The sequence below is a fragment of the Sminthopsis crassicaudata genome, chromosome 2 (genome assembly GCF_048593235.1).
Source record: "Sminthopsis crassicaudata isolate SCR6 chromosome 2, ASM4859323v1, whole genome shotgun sequence".
Classification (NCBI taxonomy): Eukaryota; Metazoa; Chordata; class Mammalia; order Dasyuromorphia; family Dasyuridae; genus Sminthopsis; species Sminthopsis crassicaudata.
Window position 1 is genome coordinate 676,288,673 of NC_133618.1, and position 17,826 is coordinate 676,306,498.

The 17,826-nt window shown below is 44.7% G+C and overlaps 1 protein-coding gene across 2 annotated transcripts in view; it reads left to right on the top strand.

Moving 5' to 3' along the window:
* The window catches only part of DOCK1 (dedicator of cytokinesis 1), a 465,334-nt gene that overhangs the window by 371,514 nt on the left and 75,994 nt on the right, over nucleotides 1–17,826 (top strand). For both annotated transcript variants that reach the window (XM_074297159.1, XM_074297160.1), the window contains exons 30-31: nucleotides 2,941–3,019; nucleotides 6,128–6,228. In XM_074297159.1, the coding sequence (XP_074153260.1) occupies nucleotides 2,941–3,019; nucleotides 6,128–6,228 (180 nt within the window). The remainder of the gene's footprint in view (nucleotides 1–2,940; nucleotides 3,020–6,127; nucleotides 6,229–17,826) is intronic.

A 17,826-nucleotide genomic window follows, 5' to 3' on the forward strand; every position in this document is an offset into this window, starting at 1 on the left:
GGTCTCATGACATTTTTTAGATGGCGCTGACAGCTCTTTTAATGAAATTGTCTTCAGGGAGTCCCAGTCTTGGGGTTGCGCCTCTGTGACTCCAAAGAAAGAACGAGATGAAGGTGCCCAGGGCCACGGACCTCTTTATTGTCAGAGGGTGACGTTCTCTCGCCCAGCCCCCCCTCCGAGCCCTTGGGCTCACTGGCACGGGGCACCGCTCCAAGAGTTCAGATTTAAGGACAGACTAGAGCCTAAGGATGCCCTTTCCTGGGAAGTCACCTCAATTTTTCTCAAACTCTTCAACTGCTGCCTGCTGTCTGAATGAGGGATAGTAATTAACTTCATTATCCGTGTCCTGATGTGAATTCCCCCCAGAGAAAGCCGTTGTGCAGGGAAGGATGTCATTGCCGGAGCAGACTCTCAGCTTCATTGTTTTGGACACTTTCATGGGTAATAAAACAAAGTTACCTTGTGAACAAGGTGGAAAAGGCTTGTCCATTTACCGAAATCAGACAAGTGACTCATGCCCTCAATTAAATACCTGATGGTACAAGAGTTGACGACCCGCTATCAGAGAAGGAGTTTATTTTTGAGGGAGAATAGTCTAGTTTTCAGGGTCTCTGAATTCCTAGTTTGCAAAGAAATGATATTTTTTAAAAGACTTTGACTTTTCTGAAATTCCATCCCTACCAGAGCCACTTCCTAAAATCCCCACCTCCCTTCAACCATTCCATCAATCTCCAAGCGTCAACAGAGTGCTTACCATGAGTAGGCTCTCTGCTTGGGGCCTGTACGTGAGTTCCAAGGACAATCTAATTTTCCTCACATCCTGGTAAGGCTCACAATCCAATGGGGCTCAGCTCAAGGGCTTCTTACAAAACATTGGCCTTTCCCATCCTCCCCAACTTGTGATAGCATCCTCCTCCAACCCAAGTATCGCTTTATCTGTCCATTCCTTATGTAATGTATAAATATGAATATAGTAATACTTCTTCCTATTCTATATAATATACAAATAAGTATATAATGGTATATATTATACGTATAGTAATATATAATAGTAAATAGCTCACAGTTTTATAGTGCTAATTATGTGCCAGGCACTTTGTAGAACACTTTCCAATTATTTCTTCTTTGATCCCCATACTAGGCCTAGGGAGCGGGTGCTATTATCATCTCCATTTTACAGATGAGAAAACTAGACAGATTAAGTGACTTGCCCCATGTCACACAACTAGTAAGCATAGATTTTAACTCAGGCCTTACTATCTCCAGGCTCAGCATTCTATCCATTCCTCATATTCCTGTCCCACATAGGTACTCCGTGTGTGTGTGTGTGTGTGTGTGTGTGTGTGTGTATGTGTGTGTGTGTTAATATATTTACATTGACTGATTGACATTTACTTTGTTTCCCTGGAGAAGATTGTAAGTGTCTTGAAAGCAGGGACTGACTTGCAGTAGTTTTATAAATCCCCTCTTTCTTTCTGTCTTTCTCTTCCTTCCTTCTTTTATTTATTTGCTTGTCTGCTTATCTATTGGTTATTATTTTTACTAGACCTGTCATCTCAATGGCATGGAAAGCTCACGCTCAACAAATTCCCTCCACCAATACAGGTTGTTACCTTTCCTGAAATTTTCATATTTTCTCGGGACATGATGAGATTAAGGTACTTTCCTTGTTTAACAGAGCCAGTGAGTAACAAAGGCAAGACTTGGATCCTTTAATTTTTATTTTAATTTTTTTCCATCAACAAAAATTCATCTGTTCTTTTCCCTCCCAGCTCCCCTTGCCCATTGAGAACAAAACAGAGCCCTTTATGAACATGTCTGGTCAAGCTGAACTATTCCTACATCAGCCATGTGCGGCAGATAGCTCATTCCATGATCACCTCTCTTGCCAGTACGTGGATAGAAGGCTTCCTTATTTGGCCCTGGAAGCCTGATTGGCCATTACGCTGTTTCGAGTTCTGGATGCTTTTAGAATGGCTGTCCTTTGCCAGTATTGTCCTTGACCCTCTGCATCAGTCCATGTACATCTCCCATGTTCCTCTGACACCATCCTCTTCCTCCTTCCTCATGGACGCTAGTATCCACTTACAGTGATGCACCGTAACTTGTGTGTCCATTCCTGCATGGTTCCTCGGGCTCCTATTCCTTGCCACCTCAAAAAGAGAAAGAAGTCAGTACTTTTGCATCTCCTCCTAGGACTAACCTCTCCTTTAACTTTCCCTCCCTATAATCGCCTACTTTCCTTTCCCTTCTATTTCTGTGTGGAGTGAAACGGTTTTCTCTCCCCAGCTCTGTGTGTGTGTATGTGTGTGTGAGTGCACATGTGTGTGTGAGCATGTACATGCTCTTTGACCCCTCCAGGTGAGATGATGTAGAACTCTGCCTCTGCCTCCCAGCTGAGCTTTGTAGACAGCCCTCCGTGACCTCTGTCTGGAAGTTCCCCCAGCAGATGTGTCATCCCTCTTTGCTCTCTGATGGACTAACCAGCATCCAAATGAAACATTTAGAAAGCAGACTGGGTAGGATGAGGGCCGCTGACCTTTCAGCTCTAGTTAATATTGTAAGAGACCAGAAACACCGCTGTAAGAACCATCTGGTGTTAGCCTGCCCTATTAAGATACTGTACCTACAAAAAGGCTTTAATTTGCACCTTTCCTTGAAAAATTAGATTTTCGTGACGAAGATCTTTCAGTATTTTGGGAGAGGGTATTTTGGGCGCCTCTCTGCTCTTGTGCATGTGCTAATTTCCTGGATTAATTTAGAGAACATCTGCATAGCGGTCTGCCCGCGCTCCGCCGCCAGCCTCATACCTGCATTTCCAATAACGGCTCCAGGTTTCCCATTGCAGGCAGCCTCAGATTGGATCGAATTGAAATGCCAAGCCTCCCAAGGTGCCAGCGTCTAAGTGTATAATTATGTAATTTTCTCTTGATCTTTCAGAGTCTTCCTGCGAGCAATTAATCAGTATGCAGATATGCTCAACAAAAAATTCCTGGATCAAGCCAACTTTGAGCTACAGGTGAGGAGAAAGCCGGGGTCTTTGTTGGAAGGTCTTTCCGAGGGGCCCCAGCCAGCCTTTGGATCTTCAGTGGGCACGCTGACGTTTAATTGGCCACTTATCCAAGGAAGAGCCATTGAATCTGTAGTCAGTGCTGCTGGAGCCCAGGCGGCAGAGACATTGGTGGTACAGGGAGCGATGGAGTGGGTGGGCAGTTCTGCAGGCCCACCTCGCGGGTGGTCTCTGAGACAGATGACCAGGGACACGCTTGGCAGGCAAGCAGCAGCAAGCAGAATTTAGCAAAAAACGTGATAAGTACCTACTGTGGCCCAGACACTGTTAGTCACTGGGGGTTTGCAGACCAAAAGAGGCTGCCCTCACAGAGCTTAATGGGGCTCGGGAACAGGAAAATATACATTGATAAGCAGGCAAAAAAGCATAAATAAATATTGCATGATATAAAGAGGAATTTGAAATTCATTTAAAAATGAATATTGAAAAATTTAGATGTTTCTAGGAAATATTTAGTTAAGTAAATTAGAATGTGTGGGATTTTTTTATTTTGTTTTGTTTTTTTAAGTAATTTCAGAGGGAAAGAGGATCAGCAACTGGAGGGAGTAAGGATGGGGAAGGGAACAGCAAAGGCGTTCTGTGAGCTCGATCCTATTTTTGAAGAATGGATGGAAGCCGCCTACCCGACACAGAGTTGACTCAGTAGACAAAATGAGACGTGGATTTGGGCACAATCAGTGTAGAAATTTGTTGGGAGTTTTGTTTTTCTTTACTTTTCTTTTTTGAGGCAAAATAAATGCATTTATTTGAAAAAAGGATGGATGATGAAATAACATTAAATATTTTATGTAAAGTACTGTCAATCACTGGGGACAAGGAGGGGTACGAGTTGAAAATAAGCGGTATTTTTCTAATTGTTTCAGTTTTAGGAAATAATAACCAGCCTGAGTTACTTTGGGGGTCAGAGGTTAGAGGCAGCCTCTAGGCTAAGGCATTGGATAAGAAGCTCAAGATCTAGGCCTCCTTCCCCTTCCTACAGATAACATTTACAAGGCAATGGCAAAGCTCATTATTAGGTGACATCGCCTCCCTCCTCTCACCATCCCTCCCCTTATCTCACAAGTTTATATTTTCCATGGCTTAAAATACCACCTTTCAGGGCCTCTCAGGTCCTATAAATATTACCTAATGATCATCAGTTTCCCAGGAAGTTAAAATGGAGAAACCCAAATGTCTTTCTAAACTTTAAGAGGCTCATCTTTCCTTAAAGCAAAAAATCCTCATTATGTCTGGAGGCAAGGGAAAAAATAACAGGAAATAGGATGTTAGAAGCATTTGTGCCCAGAAAAGGGGGAGGGGACGGAGAGAATCGACTTTCCCTGTGCACGCTGCCTCTGTTTCTTGTCCGGTCGAAGAAGTCCTTAAGGGCTTCAAGGCAGTGTCTGTATCCTCAGGGTGACCTTTCTGTTTCAGTGAGATATCCCAGTATATGTCTTTTTAGGAAGTAGATGTCCCAGGCTATCTCTTCTTGGGCTCTCTCTGTCTCTCTTTTCTGAGTTTTCCATTCTAGGAAGGAGGTTATCCAAGCTCTCTCTTCCAGGGAGGAGGCTATCCTGAGCTATTCTTTCTAAGAAATGGGCTATTCTAGAATATCTGTCCAAATATATCCAGAAGCTGCCCATGACATATGAGAGACACCGGCCTACTCTATGAGCTAATTTGAGAACGTAGTCAAAGAAAAATCGTTTCTCCCCCCTCAGAATTTTTTCTATTAATTTTGACTAGAAATATGAAGGGTGGAGAAAGGGAAAAGCACAAAAATTGGGGAGGGGATGAGGAAGAGGGCTTTTATAATACACGAATTTTTCCTCTTCAACACTTTGTTCTTCAGGTTTGAAGGGACTTAACTTTCCTAAAGCATCATATGTTTAGTTCAGTTTGTGAGCTGTGGGAGGCTGCAGAGGAAGACTGCAAACAGCAGCTCCCGACACCCTTAAACCCCCAATTTTCATGTCCTCGGGTGGGAAGGAAGCAATGGGTAGAAAAAGCTAGTGCGGGTCTGAATGATTTCCTTCTGAAGCTCTGGAGCAGATCCTCCCCCTTAAGAGGAAATTTCACTTTGGGGCTGCACATGCTAACAATTAAGACATTAAGCAATATGTCCCACAGTTAGTGTTAGAGAGGGAATTTGAACCCATGTTTTCCTGACTCTTTCACTGAATCAAATTCACTCCTTCTCCCTCTGGAGGAAGTTATATTAATTTATAAAGATATATTTATCTTGATATATTTATATATCTATATCTATCTAAAGATATATATATATATATTTATATAAAGGTATATAAATATATCTTATATAATTGTATAAGTTAGCACGGTCTCGAAGGCAAGACCCAGATGTCTGATCCTCCCATCCCTTTGCATGAATTCTCTACTAGAGACACGGTCTTTATGCCTTTAACTCTTGAAAGGCCCAGCATAGATATTTCTCCCTTTTCTCCCCCTGAATATCTGATGCCACTGTAGGTGAGATTTGCATTTCCTGCGTTAGTGCTCACAGAATGCCATTAGCCACCCCTTTGGAACGATGGGACTTCAGAGACCATGTGGACTAATCTCTCCGTCTGTGAATGAGGAGACTGTGTACCCATTAGGAGAAGGCACTTCCCAGGGTCCCAGCGGTAAATAGTAAGTGGTCAGGCTCAGTTAGGACCACAGATCTGCCGACTTGAACCCATTGCTGTTCTTGCCATCATGCACATTTCTTTAATGTTACTGCAATGGATGCTCATGTAATGATACCACTATGGGAAGCAGCACAGGTAATTCAGTCCATTCCACCATCCACCATGGATAAAGCAGTGTGCTGTGCCCATGTTCCAGATGAGGAAGTTGAGCTTCGGAGACATTAAGCAATATGTCACCCAGTTAGTGTCAAGAGAGAATTTGAACCCATGTTTTCCTGACTCTTTCACCAAATCAAATTCACTCCTCCTTCCAGAGGGAATTATGTATAGCTCTATCCTCTCCTAATTGTGGAAGTTAGCATTTGTCTGTATTGTATTGTCTGGTGTGTACCCAACAATGTGACTCTTGTGCCCTTTTGGATTTCAGCTCTGGAACAATTACTTCCACCTGGCTGTGGCTTTTCTTACTCAAGAGTCTTTACAACTGGAGAACTTTTCAAGTGCTAAGAGAACCAAAATCCTCAACAAGTAAGTGCAAGTCCCCCTAAGAACACTGGGCCTGAGTATTACACTGCAAATGCCTACTAAGGGTTCTCAGCCAGCTGGGTACATGATGCCATTGTGCTTGAGGTGGGGCGGGAGGGGTCCTATATTCTTTCTCTTGAATCAAGATAGAGAACTGTAAGATTCATCGGACTCGGCTCCCCAACCATTTAAAGAGTATGGATGGGGGGCAGCTAGGTGGCGCAGTGGATAGAGCACCAGCTCTGAATTCAGGAGGACCTGAGTTCAAATCTGGTCTCAGACACTTAACACTCCTAGCTGTGTGACCCTGGGCAAGTCACTTAACCCCAGCCTCAAAAAAATAAAATAAATAAAATAAAGAGTATGGATGAACAAAATTAGACTTCAAAGGGATAATTAATTTTACTGTGAGTTATTGTGATATCATCCCACATAGATGCCTCCTTTGCATACTCTTCAAATTCTGCTTGGGAAGAATGCCTCTGTTTAGAGAATAATTGTGTTAGTGACTAAAGAAATGAAAACCGTGCAGGAAGCCCGCTCAACTCAGATGCGTAGAAAAATCTGCTTTAGTTGTAGACACTCAGATGTGAGATATTCTTCAGACTGTAGGTGTGGAATGCTGCTTATAATGGCAAATGTGCCACCCCCTCCCCCATCAACTGCCTTTGCTTACCTTCTTTTCTTTTATTTCTTTTATTTTAAGAATTTTCCCCATCTTTTCTTTACACATCACCTGCATTTCTCAACATCTCTGTCTTCCTTCCCTCCCCCATAGGGTCATCCCCTGTGAGCTACAATTTTCAGAGAATAAGTAAACTGTTCAACCAAACTAAGGAAGGCATTGGGAAAAGCCCGACACCATATACAGTGCTCCACACTTAGTCTTGCCCTTCTGCAAAGAAGGACGTCATTAGCATTTCACTGCATTCGGGATTTCTTTGTCAGCCTCTCCACTTACATTGTTGTAGATTATTTACCTGACTGCTTCAGTTTATACATATACATACACATACATACATGTGTATGTATATGTTTATACACACATGTTTATGTATGTGTACATAAAATATATTTATGTATTGTATGTAAATTTATGCAGGTTTATGTAATAATATGATCATACGTAATTATGTAATAAATATATATATATAACTATGTTATATATATATATATGTATATATATATATATATATTTATGTATGTGTATATAAATATGTGTGTGTGTGTGTATGAGAGAAATCTTCCCCAGATTTCTTGGCATTCAGCATCACAGTGTGTTTTAGCCATTCCCAGTTCAATGGCAGATGTCTACTTTGCTTCCAGTTCTTTGCTGCTTCTAACTTTTCATTGTTGCTGTAGGAGTGTCATGGGATGGGGGATGTCATCCAGAAATGACCATCCTTTGTGCTCAGCAGGGATTCTGGATTATTCTATCGATATTTTCAGAGTGTTCCAAGAAACTGTCAGTCATCTGTGTCTAGAAGCTTTGGACCAAGTGGTTCTGGTTCCAGGTCCTTCCTTTTCCTGCTGTGTGTCTGTGTGATCTTAATCAAGCCTCTCAAACGTCTCTGAGCTTTAATCTGATCATCTATCAAATGAGGGGTTGCTCTGGATGCCCCCGTGTTTCTTGCATCTCTAGATTGGTTTCACATATTGAAAGGTTTAGGTTTTATCACATATGCCGTTGCTGCCGTGTGAATGAGGCTGGGATGTCCCAGAGATCTGGTATGGATGTGGCGGCCTTATGTCTCATGGATTAGGACTAGATTCAGACTATTCTGTTTCTCTCCTGCTGAGACCTTTTCCGACCGGTCCCGTATCCTCCGGGGTCTGAGATCCGAACACGTTCTAGAGACCAAAGGCTGCTATGAGACGGGCCCTGGCTGGGCAGCTGCTGCCTTCACAACTCCATTGTCCAAGGAGCTCCGGAGGATCCTGTTTGTTCCCGCCAGCCCTCAGGGCCCCTCTTCCTCTGGCAGCACAGGAAGCCGCAGCATCGGGATGCTCAGGAGACATTTCCCGAGAACTTTCCTTCCCAAACAGTCCCTGAGCAAAAGGGCCACTGATCATTTCAGGTGTTTTACCTTTTCAGAATCCCCCAGCACCAAGACCTGGGGCATTCCAGCCCAACAGGCTACACGCCCAGCCTAGATCTGAAGTGATGTCAGCGTAACAGTCAGGGAAGAATTAAAAATAATTCTACGGCTCGGCTCCCAGGGATACACAAGGTGGATCTTACCGCGTGAGCATTTTACGAGGTCCACTTGCAAAAGTAAAAGTAGAATGCAGCCTTGTGAGTGGATGAGAAGGCCCTAAGAGAGGGCTCCGTGCTTGGAGAGTCTGTGGACAAGGTCGCGTGGGCTGAGCCCCTCTGGCACCTGGAGCTCTGATCTCTATGCCCCCCCCCCCCCATATCGGTGGTACCACATCACCAAAACATGGAAACAAGAATGATCCAGTACGACAGGAGATCTCCGATTGCAGAAGCTGCCTTTTCAACCTGAACTTTGAGACTAATTGAAAAATTAGAGCATTCCCTGGGCCTCATTATCACCCATATACTCTTAATTAACTGCCCAAATGGGTCACGTATGGTAATAGATAGAGCATCAGCACATACCTGGGTTCACATTCTACCTCTAAAGCTTATTCTCACTGTGTGACTGGGAAGCCATTTAGCTTCTGGGGCCTTTAGGCACCCGAAGAATATGTTTTATGTGCATCAGAAGGGAATGTTCCCACCCATCTGAACTCCACGGTTCTTGAGGCCTGTGAGAAATGAGGATTTGCGATCTGAGGGGCTTGCTGGGGTTTGCATAGTTTAAAAGGAGGAGCGTTCTCTGAACCCCAAGAGTGAGTGGGGAATACTGTGATCTGTAGAGGGCAGGCTGACTTGAATCACTCTTGCCCAAGCCCAACGGAGTGGCCGGAGGAAGAAGGAAGGTCTCCCGCAGCTGAGAAGCAGCCGCGGCTAGGAAGAGACTGCATTCCCAGCCCTTCCAAAACCTAACTAGACCTGAGGCAAAAAGAATTGGGAGCCCACGAGCAGCGGGGACAAGGAGAAAGAGAAGACTGAGGAGGAATCTCAGGCCCCCTCGGACGGCCCTGAACAAAAGATTCAGGCCAGAGCTCCTGGCTGTGCCCAAGAGATCAGGAATCAAGAGAAATTCCCTAAAAAGGAGTCTGATCTTTCCCTGACTTCCCATCTTCATCTGTTAACAGACACTGTATATACTCTGTCTCCATCCTTTACCTAAACATTGATAGAACGTCCCCACCAGGGAGCTCATCCTGCAGATCCCTGGACTTCACTCCTCCTTGGCCCGGCTTTCCGAGACCACTCCCTTTCTCTGAGTGGAGAAATTAAAAGATGTAGGGGATGGAAAAACTCTCCTGATCCTTTGCTACCCAGCTACTTTCCAGGACTTCCTGAGAAGTCTCCTCAGTGAAACTCATCACTCTGAAATTCTCACTTCCTCAGATCATTTTGTACCTTAGTTATTGGGTAACCCACCCCTTCTCCCCACGCCTCCTCCTGCTTTTCACCTTCTTCCTATGGGTTGTCTCTAGGGCACGGATTGTCTTGTATCCACAACAGCACTAAACATGGTACTTGGCATGTGAGTAGGTGCTTAACAAATGGTCGTCTCTGACTCTGACGTTCTGTGTCCTTATGTTTGCCTCAAGTAGAGAAAAGCCAAGGGTTAATTAATTTAAATTGTGAGAGAGTCAAACTTCTATTTGAATATTATGTAATTTCCTAACTGGGGGCTCTGAGCTACTACAATTGTATTAATAACTTTATCTTCTGATAAAATAAAGAACAACGTAAATACGAATGGTAGAGGCTGAACTAATTATACTTAGTGTGGTTGACTAAATGTCCAGAAAGAAAATAGGTAAAATGGAGAACGTGATGAGCTTCTTTTCTACATAACGTCCCCTGAATCTGGCAGAATGCTTCGGACTGTGTTTAGTAAATATTTCATTCATTCAGAAAAGGTCGGACCTTAATCTCCCTTCACTCCAGAAGAGAAAAGGGAGCAAAAGAGATTAAGTACTTGTCTGACAACTCCACACTCCAGTGACCCTTGATGTCATTACATACACAAATAAAGGAAATCTTAGTGGGATGAATCATTTACATATATTTATGTATATATAGGTACATATATATCCATATACCACATCTGTGTGTGTGTGTGTGTGTGTGTGTGTGTGTGTGTGTGTGTGTACACACATAGACACATAAACGTGTGTGTGTACAATATATAAGTTGTGCAACTTCCCCCAAACTGCACTTCCTTTCCTCTGATGTAGGCCTAGATCCAAAAAAAAACATTATTGCCAGAAGGAATCTCCATTGTTTCCGTTCCATGCTGAGAATAGACAGCACCATCTCTCCAACTGACAGGAAATAGAAACCTGTCTCTCTTACTCCGAGGTCTGCACTTTCACATTTCCTGAGGGAAGAAGGGAAATAAAGTGTTTTGTTTTCGAGGCCCATTTTCTGGGCCAGAATCTGCATTTGAATGGAAATAAAGTATGAGTCCTAATGTCTACGTTGGACATATTAATTCAGATATGGGCTTGTCAGCCCCAATTTGAGAAGGAGATTTAGGGATTAACCATCATGTTAATGATTCAGAAGGAGCTCTACATTTATAGAACCCAAAAGCCTTCCTAAGAGTTTTCATTATTATAGACTTCGGAAAGGTGGCTGCTGCTCAGAGGGCTTGCAGATGCTGGAGTGATGATTACCCCTCAGAGAGTAAGAGGGTGTCGATAGGTTCTGCTCGAGGTGGTAATCAGGAGACTTGGTAGTTTAGGAAATTGGCTCCTGAGTGTGATGAAGCCTTGTGCACTTGAGTACATGGGAGGAAAAATTCAAATCTTGCCTCTCTTGCTTCCTACCTGAAGCAACAACAATAATAGTATTTTTTTACAAAGCACTTTTATAACTTTTTTAAGATTTGCAAAGGGAGCAACTACATGGTACAGTGAATAAAGTCCTGGGCCTGGGTTCAGGAAGAAGACTTAATTTGAAAATGTGTGTGATGTAAGCATGAAAGGGGTCAATGAATTTTCCAAAAATTTAACATTTAAGAAAATAAGTAAAGTTAGAAAGAAAGAAAATTAAAAAGCAGTTTAAATGCTTAGAAATCCAGCTATCTCCAGCATTTGGGGAGAGGGAGGTCGTTTGCAGGCACATAAAACTATCCCTAAATACTCCCCTGGTTATTCTGTGCACAACATCAGTCTCCCAGTTCCCCCAGCCCTGGACCCCCCCCCCCAAGTTCTTCCACAAACAACCCACTTACGCTGTTTTGACCAGAAAGAAAAAACAAAAACAAATAAAAGATGTTCTCACTGTAATAACTTGGGCGTCTCTTCCATCAGAGGGATGCTGTCCACCCTCCCCACTGAACCAGCCTCTGGCAGTTGAGTTAAATGATAGAGATGAGAAAGCCAATAAAAGAGGCTGTCGTTGGCCCTCAAGGGAGCTGGCACTCTGGAGAAGAGGTTTTCCCGGCTGTGGCTCTGTCCAGGCTGAGAGAAGACGCCTGCCCCTCGTGGGGAGCAGCTTCCCCATCTCGCTTTCTGGGAGCTCTTCTTCCTGTGTCCTTACACCTCGCAGTCAGGCAGCCCTTGGAGCCTCCTTGGAGCCTCCTTGGAGGACGGTCATTAAGCCTCCGGTTCTCAATGAGGGTGAGCAACGAGGGACACGGGGATGATGGAGGCGAACACGACTCTCCTGGTACCAAATGTCCGTCCATTCTGAGTAGTGCCAGAGCTGGAGTCAGAGAACGCTTGGATTTGAATCCTATCACTAGCATTTACTCTCTATGTGACACTGGGCAAGACCTATGGCCTTTTTGAGCCTCAGTTTATCCAGCAGTAAAATAGGGACAAACCCTGTTTGTGTTGATGGGAGGGACACCAGTTCATGTAAAGTCAGAATTGGGTGGAAACTTCATGTAACCAAGCCCCAGGTGGCCAGGAGCTTCAGTCAGCACCTCGGAGAGCAGCAGCCCCTGCCTGTTGGCTGTGAGTGAGGGGAACACTATCGCCCATTCACTTTGGGGCACTCTTGATAAGGACAGTATCTGAGACTAGGAGTATAACGTGGTGGACGGAAGGTGGAGGAGGGAGCTCTGGAGGGGGAAGGTCCTTGGGATCTGCTCTGGGAAGATGCCATTCCCAAGGTCACAAAAGACCGGCTCCCTAAGGAGGCAGGGGTGAGCAGGGAACTCGGCCGTCTCGAATGCAGGAAGTAAACACCCCCATTTATGTCTCTCAGTCGGCAACACTTGATGGGAATTTATTTTGCTCAGAGAATTTCTCCCTTGAAACACATCTCCGTATATCTAAGGAGAGTTCAGGTGGAGCACTCATGTTCCATCAGCAGCAGCGCTTGATTTAGTGCCTGCTGGGAGCCAGTCACCGCGCCGGAGGCCGGGCTGCCAGATCACGAGCAAAGCCATCCCTGACTTCAGACAGTCCCGGACCCACCTGCAGGCTCTTCTGGACTTTCCCCATCATCCCCCTCACCTGCCCCCCACCCTTTCACCCTTTTTCTGAGGGTCATCTTTTCCATTAGAAGGTCAAGCCAGTAGCTGTCTTTCTTTCTGCTGGTATCTGTATTCTTGGCATTCAGCAGCTGGCATCCAGGAAGCACTTAATAGATGCTGATGACTTGACTCAGCCCCATAAAAGGGTCTCCTGGAAGGCCGAGCTCAGGGTCACCATCTCCACCAAGTCTTTTCTACTCTTCCAACCCTCACCTCAAGGGAGGGCATCTTCTTCTTGAAATTTCTTCACGTAGCATTGTATTTATTTTTTGCATTTTCCTCTTGGACCACAGGCCCCCTGAGGGGATTTACCTTCATTGGCACAAATCAGGTGTGTACAAAAGTTTGCAGATCTGGGCAGTGCTTTTGACTTTGTCCTCCCATTTTCCAAGTCAAGTGTCATCATATTCTGCATTTGAAGTAATTCATTAGGCAGCCCCCTCCTAATGCACCCTGAACCCCGTTTTGTAGGTAGCTGAGACCTCCTATGAGAAGTGAGCGAACACGACAGTGGTTAATAGTCATTTCTCTTTTTGAAAGTTATTCCACTCAAAGCAGCCTCTTGGTTGGCGGCAGCGTGTTATCGCACGACTGGAAGGATACCGCTATTTTTTCCTCCATCTTTCACCGAACCATGTTTCTAATCTATTCTAACATTCATAGGATCCTCTCCTCCCCTTCACCTTCTTCCCCTTCCCTTTCCATCTCTAACAGCCTTAACTCTAAGTGGGGAGCATTAGCCCAGACAGGGGATGTGTTCTGAAACAGCCTCATTTTCTTCAGGAAGAGCTTATAAAATATTCAGAGAAATCTCCTTGGAGTTCAGGTACCAGACCCGGCTTCTTCAAGGATGGTTCACCGACACGTGCGGATCCTTCAAAGCCATTTCCTTATTAAAACTCGAGAAAAGATCAGGGCCTTCTGTCAGGAAGATAAAACCTTCTCCTTCCCTTCCTAACACCTTCCTTTGTTTATCTTGGGGCCTCGACCTGCAGCGTCTTTGTTTCACTCAACTATTAAAATATTTTTTTCACTACTGGCAGGTTTAGTCTTTCTGGCCTCGGGATTGGTCTTTTAGAGAGGAATGTTTGCAAGATCCGATTCCCCAAGTCAAATGTGAGGCCAGAGCAGCGTTTCCTACCTACGGTTGACCAAGGTGCTGTACGTAGATCTGAGTCCACTGAGTCATAATTGATTGAAGGACCGGTGAAAGGATGGATAGACTGCAGCTTCTTAATAGAATGTAAATTCCTTGAAGGCAGGGACTCCGTCCTTTTGTCTTCCTGTCTCCGCTTGCATGGAAGCACATGGCAGCTTCTGGATAAATTAATTGATGGATAATCGGATTTCAGCCATCAGGATCCCTCTCAGGGTCCGGGCCTAGTCAAAGATGCAGAAAAGAGTCCATTTGTGCTTGAATAAAATAATATTAACAACTCACCTAAATGGAGTTTGCCTTACAAATGCTCTGTGAGGTGGGCAGCATCCACATTACTGTCCCCTCTTACGTAGGTGAGTCTCCGGAACATGAAGTGGCTAGCTCAGATTGTACAATGAATGGCCAGCAGAACTAGGGCTTTAATGCACTTATTCATTCTAGGCCATGATTTTAGAACCAAACTTCTGATTCGTTTTCACCCCTCAGAAAATATGGAAAGTTAGTGTGGAATGTGGGATGTTGTTCCTCATTCTTCACTGCTGAGAAAGGATTCCTGGGTATTGGGCTGGGCACAAGGAGCACATTAATCAGCCTCCACTTTGGGATGGGATAAATTGTACCTGCAGCACTCGGAAGAGGGACCCGGCAGGCTCGGCCCTAGATCACGACCGCGTTTTCCGGGGTCAGCCCTAGGGAGGGAGTCCTCGTCTTAGAGAACGTTCCAAGCCTGGCGAGAACATGGCTGCCCGTGTGCTGACTCAGAATGAGACAAGTTCGGGGAGAGAAGCAGGCAGTGTTTATTTCTCCCCTTAGTAAAATCATCAGAGAAGCCTGATCTCTGAACCTTCAGCTTATCCAACCAGGGCAGGCCAGAGTTTCTGGTGCTGAGATCCTAATGAGCCAGTCATTGACAACCAGCTCATTATAATCTTGGCCCCGTGGGGAAGGCAAGTGGGGTGGGGGGTGTCTCTTGCTGCTCCCCCATCCGGGCCTGTGGCTCCGATAAAGCAGAGCCCAGCGTGGCAGATTCTCTGACAGCAGGACCGCCCGCATTCTCTGATTAATCCTGGGACACCAGGAGTAGTTCCCCGTGGGAGATGCTGAACTCATTCCTCGGACAAAGGCTGGGGATCGCAGCGTGTACTTGTTGATCTTGTGTGGATTTCTAAGTTCTCATTTGAACCCCCCAGTTTGGGTATTTTCAGGGAACTGCCTTAAACTCTCTTTGTGAATAAGCTTAATCAGAGTCGCCTCTTATGTTCTGGTCAGCTGAGCTCACTGAATCATTCAGCAAGCATTTAGCAGAGGCTGACTGTGTGCTAGGGGCTGCTCTATGGGAGGGATCAAAGCCCAAGAATGAAATCTCTCTCCTCAAATTTGCCTTTTTTTTTTTTTAAGGAGAAACAACATGTATGTAGCCTTTAGATATAACGTGAATTTTAAATAGAAACAGGATCATCTCAGAGACAGAGTAATAGCATTGGGGTGGGAAGATGGGTAAGAACTGGTTTCCTGATGGAGATCCTTGAATTGAGGCTTAAGGGAAGCCAGGACCCTTCGAGGCAGAGGGGAAGAGGGACTTCATCCAAGGCACTAGGCAAAGATTAGAGATGGATGACGCAATATGAGGAATAGCCCGGGGTCCCATTGGCCACAAACGGGGCATAAATAAACAGTAATCCTGGAAAGGCGGGAGGAGGTGGCCAGCTCGAGGAGTTGACATTTGGTGATAGGGAGCCACAGGAGAGTCTTGAGCAATTAGGGACACGGTCGGATCTGTGCTTTAGGACACTGGATGGTCTAGAAAGGGCTGGCTGTGGGGAAGCTGCCGCGGGAGCCCCAGAGAGAAGTGTGGAGACTCTCTTGGGAGCTGCTTGCTGATTTGTAAGCAAGGTGAACTCCGCGCACTTTTGCTGTTGAACTGAAAACCTTCTTTCATGATTAGAGAGAATTCAATTATGATGCTACAGACTTGTCTTCTCTGATAAAAATCTTATTTCCAAGAGAGCGAGGCAACTGATTCAAATTGAGTAGAGTAAGCACTATTACCTAATTGATAAATGATCAAAGGATACAAATAGGTGAGTGTCAGAGGAAGAAATCCAAGCTAGCGACAGCCATTTTGTAAAATGCCCTAAAGCACTAAGAATTAGAGAAATGGACATTAAAACAGCTCTAAGTTCCACTTTCTGCCCATCAAATTGGCTAAAGTGAGTAAAACGTGGGAAATGACAGCTGCTGGAGGGGGTGGGGGAAGGCAGGCAGGAGTGTGCCTACCGGGGGGAGGAGGGGGGGGGCTCTTCCGGCCAGTCTTGAAAGCAGATTGGAACTTCACCCAAAAAGCTATTCAATTGTGCTTACTCTTTGACTCGGTGATATCACTCTTAGTCTGTTCCTCCAAACATATCAAGTAAAGAGGAAAAGGACTCATAGGTATGGACATTCAGAACAGCTTTTTTTGTGATGGTGAAGAATTGCCAATGGAGGGGCTGCCTACCAGTTGGCAAACGGAACTACAGTACATAAATGTGATTAACTACTATTGTCCTTTAAGAAATGATGAAGAGTGGGGCAGCCGGGTGGCGCAGTGGATAGAGCACCAGGCTGAAGTCTGGAGGACCCGAGTTCAAATCTGGCCTCAGACACTTAACACTTTCTTGGCAAGTCACTTAACCCCAATTGCCTCAGCAGCAGAAGGAGAAGGAGAAGAAGAAAAGAAATGTTGGGAGTGGTTTCTTAGAAGCTTGTATGAACTGATAGAGAACAAAGTAAGAGAACCAGGACAACAGTTCATAGAATAACTACTGCTTTAAAAGAGTTGGGAGCCCTGGTTATTATTTCAGTGACCCACCGTGATTCCAAAGGATTTAGGATAAAACAGAGTGTCCCCCTCTTGGTAGAAAGAACATATTTGTTTGGTTGTGGAAAATAGGAGAATTTATTTGTAACGGGAACTTTATTCTTTCTTTACCATTAGGGAAAGGAAAGTAGCTGAGAGGATAAGAATATGGAGCTGAAAATAAAATAAAATGAATTTAAGAGGGAAAAAAAGATTGTGAGCATCTTGTGGGCAGAGCCTGTTGTTGGCATCCTTCCTTTGCAGAATTACCTCTTGGCACTTGCCTGGCACAGAATTGGTACTTATGTATCTGCTGACTTGTTGATTTGGGCATGGCACTTCTGTAGAAAGAAGACATATGAAGACATTGCTGTAGCTATGAATGGGTCTGATCTTTGTAGAACCAATGTGGAATCGGGCAGAAAGAGGGACTGAGGGTTCCTCTCTTTTGACTCTGTGACCTCACAATTGCTCATCTGCCCCTAGCAGCTCTCACAGGCAGAAGAAAAGCCCTCGTATATGCAAATTTATCCATGACAACCCTTTGGAGGTAGCAAAAAATTGGAAGCAAAGAGGATGCCCCTCTATGGAGAACCAGCTGAACGCTCTATGGTCATGATTTCATGGCATGTTGTGGTACTAAAAGAAATGGTGACTGAAGAAATCAGAAAAAAAAATAAAACATCGGGAGACTTGCATGAACTGATACTGAGTGAAATCCTCAGAGGAAGAATATACGTGATGGCACTGACAGGGAAGATGATCCCCCAGAAGTCTCTGCCTAATTGGAATAACGGTTCTTGGTCCTGGGGAACAGATAATAGAGCAGATTTCTCTCTTGGTTAAGAGGTGGAAGAATCCAGCAGAACTGCAAAGATGGCAGACGAAGTCCCTAGATCAATTATTATTGTTCATTTTACTCTTTCACAGGAAGGCTTGATTCTGGAGGGAGGAGAACGGGGGAGCGATACTCAGAAATTGTGAGGATAAGACCCAAGTTGCCAATAAAGCTCATTAAAAAAAATACC